General features: G+C 50.3%; 1 protein-coding gene across 1 annotated transcript in view; it reads left to right on the top strand.

The window, feature by feature from the left end:
- Positions 1-13,421, top strand: part of LOC122471172 — a 162,175-nt gene that overhangs the window by 74,344 nt on the left and 74,410 nt on the right. Inside the window, exons 28-33 of the mRNA XM_043559463.1 lie at positions 2,793-2,973; positions 6,348-6,559; positions 8,281-8,469; positions 8,909-9,048; positions 10,019-10,181; positions 10,301-10,387. Coding sequence (XP_043415398.1) covers positions 2,793-2,973; positions 6,348-6,559; positions 8,281-8,469; positions 8,909-9,048; positions 10,019-10,181; positions 10,301-10,387 — 972 coding nt within the window. The remainder of the gene's footprint in view (positions 1-2,792; positions 2,974-6,347; positions 6,560-8,280; positions 8,470-8,908; positions 9,049-10,018; positions 10,182-10,300; positions 10,388-13,421) is intronic.

Raw genomic sequence — 13,421 nt, forward strand, 5'->3', positions numbered from 1 at the left:
TATTTATTCTACTGCAGATGGCTTTTTTATATCGTTGGACATTCGAAAAAATTAGAAGTCTGACGTGATTGACAGCTCTTTCCACGACTGCAGTACATGGATTACGTTACTCTTCTAAATTGTGAAAACATCTTCTTTCTGGACAGCATCTGGCCCCCAGGGTTTTGGGAAAGACATGAAAGCTGGGCGGTGTTTCTGCAGGCTTCTGAATATGGCGGACACCCTGCTAGGTTCTGGGGGGACAAGTATAAGATACTGTTTATTCTTTTTAAAATTTTTTTTAAACTTTATTTTTGAGAGAGAGTGCAAGCAGGGGAGGGGCAGAGAGAGAGGGAGACACAGAATCCAAAGCAGGCTCCAGGCTCCGAGCTGTCAGCACAGAGCCGGACGTGAGGCTCGAACTCACGAACTGTGAGATCAGCCGAAGTCGGACAGTCAACTGACTGAGCCACCCAGGCACCCCAAGATACTGTTTATTCTTAAGATGCTGACAGGGAACAGAAGAGGGAAGGACAGAGGGAGTAGTGATGAGCCATTTATTATTACCAGGCCACACGTCACCTGTGTTGGTAGCATCTCATTTAAGCCCAGTGAAGTAACCACTATCTATCCTCATTCTTTGGAATGGAAATTGTGTCAACACGCTGGTCTGAGGTGTCCCTGACCACAGGTCTACCATGTGGCAGAATTGAAATAGAAACTCCAGGATGTCTCATTGCAAACCTTAGGCTCTTAGCCTCTTGGCTGGACTGGATTGTGCCAGAATTAATTTACTGTAAAATAATTTACTGAATGATTAGTCAAGAGGAGAAATCATTTCCCAGGCTATTCTCTGAGGCCAGTATCATCCTGGTGCCCAAACCAGACCGAGACCTCAGGAGAAAAGAAAAACCCAAGACCTCTTACAAATATAGATGCAAAATCCTCAAGAAGGTACTAGCAAGCCAAATTCAGCACTATATAAATAGAATTACATAGCACAGGGGCGCCTGGGTGGCGCAGTCGGTTAAGCGTCCGACTTCAGCCAGGTCACGATCTCGCGGTCCGTGAGTTCGAGCCCCGCGTCGGGCTCTGGGCTGATGGCTCGGAGCCTGGAGCCTGTTTCCGATTCTGTGTCTCCCTCTCTCTCTGCCCCTCCCCCGTTCATGCTCTCTCTCTGTCCCCAAAATAAATAAACATTGAAAAAAAATTTTTTTTAAAGAATTACATAGCACAGCCAAACGGGTTGTATCCCAGGCATGCAAGGTTGGTTTCACATTGGAAAATCAAGGCAATACACCATATTGATAAAGGATGCATCAGTAGAAGATGAGATGATCAGTAGAAGCAGCAAAAAGTATTGGGCAAATCCCCGTATCCTTTCATGGTAAAAACACCCAACAGATGAGCAATGGAAGAGTACTTCCTCAACCTGACAAAGGTCATCTATGAAACATCCACAGCCAACATCATACTTCATGGTGAAAGAATAAATGCTTTCCCTCTAAGATCAGGAACAAGACAGAATGTCTGCTCTCACCACTTCTATTCAACATTGAACTGGAGGTTTTAGCCAGGGCAGGGAGGCAAGAAAAATAAAAGATGTCCAGATCAGAAAGGAAGAAGTAAAACTATTTCTGTTTGCAGATGACATTATGTCCTCTGTAGAAGACCCTAATGAATCCACACAAAAAAATCTGTTAAAGCTAATACATGAGTTCCTCAAAGTTGCAGGAGACAAGATAAATATACAAAAGTCAGTTGTGTTTTGCTACACTAGCGGTGAAAACCCTGAAAATGAAATTAAGGAAATAATTCCTTAAGTAATAGTGTCAGAAAAGTTGAATACTTCAGCATAAAAGTAACAACAGAATGTAAAACGAATACTCTGAAAAGCACGGAATGTTGTTGAAAGAAATTAAAGAAACTGAAATAAATGGGGAGACATCCCATGTTCCTGGATTGAAAAATGAATGTTAACATGGCAAGGCTCCTGCAGCACCTGGGTGGCTCGGTAGGTTAAGCGTCTAACTTCAGCTCAGATCATGATCTCACGGTCCGTGAGTTCAAGCCCCGGGTCAGGCTCTATGCTAACATCTCCGAGCCTGGAGCCTGCTTCCGATTCTCTGTCTCCCTCTCTCTCTGCTCCTCCCTTGCTTACACTCTTTCCCTCTCTCTGTCTCCCTCAAAAATAAATAAACATAGGGGCGCCTGGGTGGCTCAGTCAGTTGAGCGTCCGACTTTGGCTCAGGTCATGATCTTACAGTCTGTGGGTTCAAGCCCCGCATCGGGCTCTGTGCTGACAGCTCGGAGCCTGGAGCCTGCTTCGGATTCTGTGTCCCCCTCCCTCTCTGCCCCACCCCTGCTTGTGCTCTGTCTCTCTCTGTCTTTCAAAAATGAATAAACATGAAAAAAAAAATAAACATTAAAAAAACGGAAAAAAAGAATATTGTTCAGCAATAAAAAGGAATAAAGTTCTGATACATGCTACAATGCAACATGGGTGAATCTTGAAATTGTCATGCTAAATACAACAAGCCAGACACCAAAGGCCGTATATTATATGATTCCACGGATACGAAATGTCCACAATAGGCAAATCCATGGAAACAGAAATTGGATTAATGGTTTCCAGGGGCAGTGGGGAGTGACTGCTGATGGGTACAGGGTTTCCTTAGGGGTGGCCTGGGCTGGGCAGTTCCTGATAACTGGGGAACTCAGGCCGACCCGTCGCTGTCCTGGTGAGCCAGTGGAATGTTGTAGGTTGGGAGTGGAGTGCTCTGACCAGCATGTTGACGGTGGGTCTTCTCCAGTTTGCACTCCAGGTGCCTGAGAGGCAGGTGGATTACCGTACGCAGCTGTACCACTTGAGCCTTCGGCAGCCCCACGTGGAGAGCAGCACACACCTGAAGGTTCAGGACAACGGACAGCTGCCCTTTGCGGCCGGCTTGCGGTGGAAAGACACCTCTAGAGCTACTCTGTGGAAATGGGAAGGTGAGTGTCATTTAGGGAGGCTCTGGCTAGCGGTTGAGATTTCTGGCCCCCAGGTCTCTGCTCGGGCTATGCCCCTTACCTGGAATACCTTTCCTTTTTGTTTGCCTGGATGTCAAGATTGATATACTAATTATCCAGTTTCACCCCGCCCCACTTCACCTGTTGTCCGTTACCCTGCAGTCCCCCTGGCTTCTTTTCTGTTCCCCCAGAGACCTCAGAGCCTTTGCACATGCTGTTGCTGCTCCCTGGAACACTCTCTCGCCTTGAAAAACTGGATTTACCATGGTTCATCCTTGAAGTAATTTTATTCTTATTGTAGTCATACATAGTTTGAAAAGTAAAGTAGAAACTTTGAGTTGGTAATTGTTGAAGGTGGGTGAGTATTACATAGGGGCCCATCAGATGTTCTCTACTGATGTATGTACCTGAAATATTTCTTTAAATGTTTTTTAAAGATTTTTTTTATGTTTATTTTTGAGAGAGCAAGAGAGAGTGCACATGCACGTGAGGGAGGGGCAGAGAAAGAGAGACAGAGACACAGAATCTGAAGCAGGCTCCAGGCTCGGAGCTGTCAGCACATAGCCTGAAGTGGGGCTCGAACCCACGAACCAGGAGATCATGACCTGAGCCAAAGTTGGACGCTTAACCAACTGAGCCACCCAGGCATCCCTAAACTAAAAAGCTAGTTTATAACAGTTACTGTAATTGTCTGCTTCATATCTCTCTATGCAGAGTTTTACTTAATACAGCAACCATTATAAATTATTTTATCTGTTTCTTATTAAACTCTTCAGCTCTTAAAATAATATTATTATACTGCTATTTCTTGATTTTTCTATTTTAGACATTCTTCATATATTTTTTACCAGACAAGATGATAATGTAACTCTTTAACCAGACTTTTTCGAATATCTGTTTTTCTTTGTCCCCCTAAAAGAGTTGGTCTGTGAATATCCACTGTTTACTTAATTGTGACTCTATAAATGTCCTTCTTAGCTGAGACACAAAGCTGACTTTTTGTTTTTCCTGGAGTTATAATGGGCTTTCCCCCTGTTTGGTTAGTTTCCTATTTTCCTCTTACTAATTATCCCCAGTTTTTTAAGCATAAGTGCAAAACTCTTCTCCAGATGGCCAGACACATGAGATTATGCATCAGCTTCAATTAGTTCCCATATTTTTCTTGGAGACCTTCTTCTTGGAACCACTGTCCCTCTCCAATGTAGACCAGTTGCACAGCTGTGGTTCAGGGGTGTCCCTTCCCCATCATTCTGAGAATTCTTTCTACTTCTCTGGGTCACAGCCCTGTTTCTTGCACTTATGTCCTCTTTTTTCTTGATTTACTCTTTTGTTTTGATGGAGCACATCTTCCAGTAGCTTCCTGAGAGAGGTATTAGATTCCTAAAGCTGCTTTAACAAATGACCACAAACTGAGCGGCTTAAAAGAACAGGGATGAATTCTCTAACCAGTTCTGGAAACTAGAATTCTGCATTCAAGATGTTGTCTGGGCCGTGCTCCCTCTGTGACCCTGGGTAGAATCCTTCCCTGACTCTTCCTAGCTTGTGGTTGTGGCCATCACTACTTGGAGTTTGTTGGCTTGCAGCCACACTGCTCTCATCTCTGTCTCTGTTGTCACATTGCTTTCTCCTGGTGTGTATGCCTGGGTTCAGACTTCCCTCCTCTTACAAGGACACCAGTCCTATTGGTTTTAGGGCTCACCCTACTCTAGTGTGACCTCATCATAACTACTTACATTTGCGATGACCTCACTCCCAAATAAGGTCATGGTGTGAGATACACTGAGGGGGTGAGATTTGGTATATTTTTGAGAGACACAGTTCAGCTCATAATAGGATGTAAATGTTTTGCTCCCCCAATGTTTAAACTGGCTTAATTCTACCTGGGTAACTTGGCTGAGTAGAGAATTTTCGTTTTCCCCTTGGGATTTTGAGGACTTTGCTCTACTGTCCTTTCATACAGTTGAGATACTATTTTTGGTCCATCGGCCTTTGTATGTGACCACTTTCTTACGCTCTGGAAGCTTTTTGGAATGTCTCTGTATTCTCAGCATCTTCAGATCTTATGATGTGCCCTGACATGCATCTTCTTTCATCCATTGTATTGGGCACTTTGCGTAGACCCTTTCAACTTGGAAGTGTCCTTCAGGTCTGGTAGTTTTCTTGTACAGTTTCTTTGATAATCTCCTTCCCTCTGTGTTCTGGTCAGATAGGCTCCAGAAACTGAGGTTCTAATTTTCTTTCTTTGCTTTCCTTTGTTCCTTCTGTTTATCTTTCTGTTCTGTTTTGATGACCTATTTCCTCAAGTTCTGCCAGCCCTTTGACTACGTTTAAATTTTGGCTCTCTTCTGTTTTCTAGAGCTCTGTTTGTTGTTATTGTTGTTCCTGGGAGCTCTCTTCTTAGAGTGTTTTGCTCACAGACACAACTCCTCCTACCTTTCTGAGACCTAAGAGAATTTGGGGGCTTTGATTTGTTCTCTCTGAGTTTCTTTTAACTTTTGTTTTCTGAATTTCTGTGAGTGGCTTTCCTCGAATGCCACGCAAGGCTTAGGTGTGTGCTTATGTTTAAGAATTGACCACTCAGAACTACTCTGGAAAGAGTTCTACATGTGTTTGGAGGTTTGGGGGTGCACTTGTTGACTGGGAAGCTTCCATGCTGAGCATTTGGATGGGAAGCCCTGGGACTTGTATCTGTGGACCTTTCTTTTTCTTTTTAATGTTTATTTATTTATTTGGAGGAGGGGAGGGGCAGAGAGAGAGAAAGAGAATCCCAAGCAGGCTGTCAGCATCAGTCTGCCGACCACAAGATCATGACCTGGGCTAAAATCAAGAGTCAGACGCTCAACCGACTGAGCCACCCAGGTGCCCATCTGCATATATACATTTTGCCCAACATGTCACTGTGACAAAACTTCCAACCTACGGAAAAGTACCGTGGATTGTATCATCGATACCAACGTACCCTTAACCCAGATTCTACAATTCCATTTTTATTCCCCCTGTGTTATCACATATCCGTCCCCTTACCACGTCCAGGTTATTCGTTGGTGCAGTTCCAAGTGAGCTGGCGACATCCATACATTCCACTCCTAAGTATTCCAGTATGTGCGGTGTTAACTAGGGTGGAATGCACACCTCTCCAGGGTGCCACTTAATGAGTTTTGACAGGTGCACACACCTGTGTAGCCCCTGCAAGATTCAGAGCATCGCCAGCCTTCTGCAAAGTTCCCTTCTGCCCCTTCTCACCCATTCCCAGGTGTGAAACCTGCCCATAGTGGATGTGATGAAGCATCTCTCGAGGCCTGCCAGGAGCTCTTTTCATACTGGGTGTCCACCTTCTGTCTGTTTACTTCTTGCAGGAGCCTTGAACCTGGATAGTCCCTGGCTGATGGTCTCCATGGCTCACAGGCTGTACTGGCCCCACCGGCCCACTTTCCAGGCTGTTCTGGAGCTGACGCTGGGCAAAGCTCGGACCCTCAAGAACCTGGTGATAAAAGTGGCCGGCAGGCGTCGGGGCCGTGACAGGGAGGGCAAGATCCACATCTACACCCCGACTACCACTTACCTCCGGGTGCGCATGCCCAGCCATGCCCTCTGCTCCCCTCCCGCAGGTGGACTCTGGACCCAGGAGCCTGGTTCCCTGCCATTTAGAAAGTCTCCCACACAGAGGGAGAACACGCAGACCTGAGATCAGGTCACACATGTGGGCGGTTTGGATGACCCAATGTGTACAGTCTTGAGAATTAGTCGCTAAGTGAATTTGGGAGAGGGAACCACCCCATCCCCCCATCCCATCTCGATTTCCCATATTCTTTTTTTTTTTAATGATTGATTTTGGGGGAGGGGGCAGAGAGAGGGGGCCAGAGGACCCAAAGCAGGCTCTGTGCTAACAAATGAGCCCAGTGCGGGGCTCAAACTCACAGACTCTGAGATCGGACGCTCAGCCAGCTAGCCACCTGGGCGTCCCTCACTTTCCCATATTCTTGCTTAGCAGCTGATAAAAATAGGAAGGCAGGTTGGAGGGTAACTCAGCAATAAGCAGACCTCAGGCTTTTGCCGAAAACCAGGATAAAAACTCCTTCAAGGTCATAGGTGACTTTTGTACCAGCTGCTGGATGTAATTAAGTATGCTTCTGTGCACCTGTTTGATCTCAGAAGCCAAGAGATTTGAAAGAAACCCAGTCAGTGGAAGATGCCCTGGGTGTCCCACGAGGGAGCCGGGCACATCCATCCCCTCCTCGTGTTGGGATGATGGGTGGACCCAGCAGGAGGTCCAGGCCTGACTTGGACCCAGAAGGAGGCAGCTCCATGGGCCCATCTGGGGACGGTGCAGTCCCCTCTGAGTCAGGGGCAGAGTGGGAGCAGGTTGGAGGCATGAGGAGTCGGGTATCACTGGCAAGCTTGGAGACTCAGGAGGGACTAACACGTGGCAGCCAGGGCCACGTTTGAATCTGGAGCTGACAGATGAGCTGGTGGATTGTCAGTGGGGAGGAGGGAGCGCGAGACATGACGTAAATGACCCCAAGGCTCTGGCTGAGCAGCTGTGTGGGTAGGAGGTGCCTTTCACTGAAATGGACGGCTGGTGTTTGCGGGGGGGTGGTGGGCATGGTTCTGGGGGGAGACCCAAGGGTCAGTGACCTACGGGACAAGGTGTCACAGATTTCTAGTATTTGGCAGTGGGTTCAGTAATCCCTAAACCCCATTTTGACCCCATCACCCCCTCTCCTGAGGCTTGGAGCTGTGTGAACAGCGGACAGTGGCCTGTAGGGTACAGACACCGTGCTATTCCTGGTGGGGCCTGTGCCGGGGGCCGTGGGCTGGGGTGCACAGTCGTGTGTGGGGCTACAGTGTCCTCCCTCCCCGAGCTCCAGGACAAGCCAGAACAACACCCAGTCTTCCCAGGCCTTTGAAGACCACAGCGATGATGCAGGGAAAGAAGGCCACCCGCATGTGTGTGTCCCTTGGGACACAGAGACCCTGCCTGCTGATAATGGTGGCCCCGTGAGGTCATATTCCCTTTCCGAGCTGAAGAGGAGAGAGGGGGGAGGGAGTTATCTTCTCGGATAACTCAGATTCTCCCTCTGTTCAGGGCTGAGAGATGGAGGGAAGTTTTTCCTCTTTCCTCAAGACCCCGTGGGAATCAACCAATTCTGCGGGGACCAGACCGGAAAGGCCTCCCAGAGGTGGTATCGGAGGGGTTTTGAAGAATGGGTAGGAGTTCACCAAGTGGTAATGGGGAGAAAGGGTGTCCCAGGGGAGAACATAGGGTCACCCTCCACTTCCTCAGTGTAGGTGTCCACGGAGATGGCCTTGGCACAGAGCCTCTTCCGCAGCCGGACTGAAGTAGAATCAGCGTGGGGTGCGACTTTGAAGAGTGAGATCCACGCAGAGAACAGCCAGGAGCTTAAGATACTGCACGGCTGGTTGAAGGGCCCCCTGCAGGAGGTGAACTTAACGGCAGCTTATAGGCACGTGGAGCAGGTGTGTCCCGGTAGCCCTTGCTGGAGGCGCCACTCTTCAGAGACCTCAGATCTCTCCCCTGGGGTGGGAGAGGGCTCAGTGCCATTAGCTTGGCCTATGACCTTGGGCTTCCCTGAGCCCAGTTTCTCTATTTGTAAATGGAAACTAGCCATATTAGCACAGACCTGTGCTAGCAAAGCCCTGCCTCGTGGAGCCAGAAGCCTGAGAAGTTCGTTTCCCCGCTGGGCACCTGGGGAGGTGCAGGCATGGTGGTGATACCGTGCGATGTTGCGGTCTGATCCAGGGTGAGGCTGCCATCCAGTTCAGCAGCCCTTGTCAGATGCCATACCCAGGGCAGTGGACAGGCAGGGGGAGGAGCCCCTTGGGCCCCCGGGCGGGAGGTTTAAGGAGCTCGGTCCCCGCTGGCCATCCGTCCCCATCAGCCTGGTCTTGGTTGCAGCCTCGGAAGACCCACGTGTCACTGGTGGCTCTGGTGACCAGCATGAGTGGCCAGCCTCAGGGCCTGGAGCTGGAGGGCAAGCTGGAGGAGGTGACGCGTGATGGGAGGTTGTACCAGAAGCGGGGAACCTTCCTCCTCAGGTACATGCACTCCCTTCCCCTTATGAGCATTGTCTGCCCAGGCTCTGCTTCTGCAGCGTGGAGGGTCACTGGGGACAGAGTGAGCTGTGCTCCTGGGAGGTCCACGCTGGCCTGCGGGGCCCAGACAGAGCCCGGAGCTCAGAGACAAGCCATCTGCGTCCCTTGGAAGCCCCCGCATCCCTAGTCCCCCTTCCATTTGGATGCTAAGAAACCTGGGAGCAGAAATCTGTCCCCACCGCAGCCTGAAAGTCGTTCTGGGGAATGTTTTCAGTTCCTGGAGGCACAGCTGGTTGCAAAGGTGGCTCTTGTGGTTGGGGATGTAAGGGGGGGGATTTCATGAACTCCAGGCCATGTCCAGACCCTCTGCGTGACCTTGGTCATCTCGTGTCCAAACAGCAGTAACAGAAAAGTACCAGCAGCTGTTATCTGCAAAGATCTCATTCATTCGTTTGTTTTGTTTCTGTTTGTTGAGTACCTACTATGTGCCATGTACTTTTCTGGGTGTCTGGAAAACAGAGAATAAAAAAGACAGAAGTCCTGGCCCTTAGGGAGCCTGTACTCTTTGTGTAGACTTTCTGTCCAATGGTCCCAACCACCATGTGACATGGGTGGGGGGCTAGTATTTTAGCTCCCATTTCACAGGTGGGAACACCGAGGCACAGAGGTGTCATCCAAGGTAACAGACCCCAGGTGCTGCCTGTGCTTGGGTCTCTGCTGCCAAGGGGCGAGGATGACCCCTGCCGTGCCCCGGTCCCTGGGTGAGGCCAGGCGAGGCGAGACGGGGAATGGGTGTCGGTTGGCAGATTATAATGCGCAGGGCCGGGGTATGTCCTCATGTTCTCTCTGTGACGGTCTTCACTCTGCAAGCTTGCGACAGGCCCCATCTGAGCTCACGGGGCCCCGTGGCCCCCCGCCCCTGCCAGCTGTTTTAATAGCCATTCTTTGGCCCGTTATCCTCTCTCTACGCCAGGCACCCCTTGCCTCTGCCCATCCCGCGGAGTCTGCTCCTGCAGGAGACCTTCACGGCGGACAGGCCACACCAGCGATGCTCCCTGGAAACCAGGCTGGTCCTGAACGGCCGAGAGGAGACCCTGCAGACGATAGTCCTGGGCTACCAGGCAGGACACCCCTACGTAAGTGGGCTCCGGGGTGCAGCTGGAGAGGAGGCTGGGCCCAGGGGGAGGCCCCTTGTCTGCTTCTGACCTGTCCTTGTGTGTGTGTGTGTGCGCATGTGTGTGCTTTTCCCTCCCAGGTGTGTGTGGGCCTGACCCACCCGTACAGCAGCAGGACCGTCCCTGGGAGCGCGGAGGGTTGTGCTGCTGCTTGGAGTCAGCACGCCGTAAGTGAGAAGGCCCCGGAGGCCCCAGGCACCTTGCACCCCAGCGGCCCACGATCCAAGTGCTGTCATCTGCGCCCTGGGCGAGCAGACGCTCTCCTACCCGGGTTTTCTGTTCCACCCTGTCCCCATTCTTCTACCCTGCGTGGCTGCCAGAGGGGGCTTTTCAATATGCCCGCTTAAAGTCATGCCCCTCATCACAGTTCTCTCTGGACACAGACCCCAGCTCTGCCCCGCTGGTCTCGCTGACCCTCCAGGCCACCTGAGACCACTCTCTCCCTTTTGCTGCCTCCTTTCCCTCCCTCACCTGGCTCTTTCCTGCCCCAGGACCCTTGTATGTTCTGTGCCTGGAGCTGTTCCTCTCTCCTTCAGCTTTACCTTCATCCCTTTACTCATTGTTGGGGGTTCAGCTCATACGTCACGTCTTCTGGGAAGCTTTATCGCGACCCCAGACCACCTCCCGTCCCCCAGCTACCCCTCCTGCACCACCCCCCCATCTCTGCTTCTGGCTCCTGTTGAAGATGTCAGTTCTATTTTGATAGGATTCTTTGACCAATTCCTTTCTCCCCTACTAGTCTGTAAGACTCGTGTTCAGTACCGTATCTGTTTTACAGGCATACCTCATCCGATGGCACTCTATTACGCTTCGCAGATTTTGCTTTTTTTTTTAAAATACAAATTGAAGGTTTGTGGCCACCTTGTATCCAGCCGGGCTGTTGGTGGGGTTTTACCAACAGCGTTTGCTCACTTCGGCTCTCCGTGTCACATTTTGGTAACTCTTGAAGCAGTTCGCGGTTTCATTATTATATTTGTTACAGTAACGTGTGACCGGTGATTACCACTGGCTCAGACGATGGATAGCAATTTTTAGCAATAAGGTATCTTTAAGGTATATACATTGGTTTTTTAGACACGATGCTCTTCTGCACATTCAGTTGACTGCAGTGTCAACATAACTTGTGTGTGCACTGGGACAGCAAGCATTTTATCTGACTTGCTCATTGCGAGAATCACTTCATTGGGGTGGTCCCGGAACCACACCGGCAATATCTCCAGAGTGCACCTCGATTTCCCTTTAGAACCTCAGGGCCTGGCGCATCGTCAGTGCTTAATGAATAGTCACCTCAGTGCCATTGAACATCTGTCGTGTCCCTGACCCAGAGCAGGGGTTGACCACCTATTTCTGTGAGGGAGCAGACAGTAACTCTTTTTCCCTGTGTAGACCATACGGTCTCCACCCCCTCGTCGCACAAAAAACACCCTAGAAAACACAAATGAACAGGCACGACTGTGTTCTGATAAAACTGTTGCTAATGGACTGAATGTGTCTCCCCCCCACACCCCCAGATTTGCACATTGAAGGCCTAATGTGAAGGTATTGGGAGGCGTGGGGTTAGCTCACGAGGTAGAGCCCCCGTGAAAAGATGAGGGCCGCCCCCCACCCCCGACACCCCCCCTCCCCGCCGTGAGGGCACAGTAAGGAGACAGCCACGTGTAAGCCAGAACCCAGCCACGCCGGCGCGCCCTGATCTCAGATTTCCAGCCTCCAGAACTGGCAGAAATAAGTTCCAGTTGTTTAAACCACCCGGTCTCTGGGATTGTTGTTACAGCAGCCCCCACTGACAAACACAACCGTATACACGGAAAACAAGCCCAGCCTGACCCTCTGGCCGCAGCTTCCTGAACCCCTGCCTCAGAATGTGTTCGCATTCGTCTTCCTAGGCGTGAGACTCGTGTTTGCGAGGTGCCCTTGGCAAACGATTCCACAACTCTGGGCCCCTGTCTTCCCGTCTGTAAAATGGAGGCAGTACGCATCTCTTAACGCAGTGGTTGTGAGAACCAAGATGTAACGTAATCCTCTCCCTCAGGGACCTGACGGGTGCCCACTCAGCCCTCATCCCGGACTCCTTCCTGATCACTCTAGGGCAGAAGCCCCGGGAGGTAACCCCGTTCTCCAGCAAGCATTTATTGAGCACCTACTATGTGCCAGGCCCTGGACGAAGAACTTAGTGGTGGTTTCTCCCTTGCGGGATATACAGAGGCCTGCTGAAGGGTGAAGTGGGACCAGCTTTTGAGCACAGAGACCTCTCCTTCTGGAGCCCCACATCCCTACCAGTTAAACAGGGCTGTAGATGGCTGCCAGAGGCTTGAGGCTGAAGTCCTTGGAGCTCCTGACAGGAAACAGAGGGCATAATGACGACCCCACACACCTGCAGAAATACCTCCCCATGGTGTTCAGTGTTGTTTAAACCGGAGATTGCAGAATGGCGCCGTGGGCCGGATCCAGCCTCCAGATGTGTTTTGTTTGGCCTGCTTAGCACTTAACATGTTTTAAAACATCGTCAACATCGAACATCGGAATATTTGGGGGTAAAAATCAGATTTCTGCTTCTAATTAAAAAGGAATCAGAAGATCTGACACATGGGGTCCCAAATCCCACCTGGTAACAAGAAACGAGAACCAAGTAGGCGGGAGCCTTTGAATCTAGCTGAGTATGGCTGCCCGTTCTTCTTTAATGTTTATCTTTGAGAGAGAGAGACAGAGCACTAGTGGGGCAGGGGCAGAGAGAGAGGGACACACAGAATCCGAAGCAGGCTCCAGGCTCTGAGCTGTCAGCACAGAGCCCGACGTGGGGCTCGAACCCACGAACTGGGAGATCATGACCTGAGCCGAAGTCGGACGCTTAACCGACTGAGCCACCCACGGGCACCCTGGCTGCCTGTTCTTTTCAAAACCCTCTCTGTGTTTAATGGCACGCTTTCCTTTTCTTCTCTTGGAAGAATTTATTCCTATTCCCTGTTGTTTCTAAATTAAAGCCGTGTATTCTTCTAAAGTTATACACTAGCGATAAAATTCTGTGGCAAGGCGTTTGTAACTTCTCACTGAACCCAGATGGGCACAGATGGCGCCCTGCTCCCGGGTGCTTGGCATGTGGCAGAGGCTAGTGGCTGCTAAGTGAACAGATGATCCCCCCACGGGTGGTAGGATCCTATGGCTGTCGCACAAAGTACCACACCCTTGGTAGCTTAAAACAGC

This window comes from Prionailurus bengalensis, chromosome E3 (genome assembly GCF_016509475.1).
Source record: "Prionailurus bengalensis isolate Pbe53 chromosome E3, Fcat_Pben_1.1_paternal_pri, whole genome shotgun sequence".
In the NCBI taxonomy this organism is placed as follows: domain Eukaryota; kingdom Metazoa; phylum Chordata; class Mammalia; order Carnivora; family Felidae; genus Prionailurus; species Prionailurus bengalensis.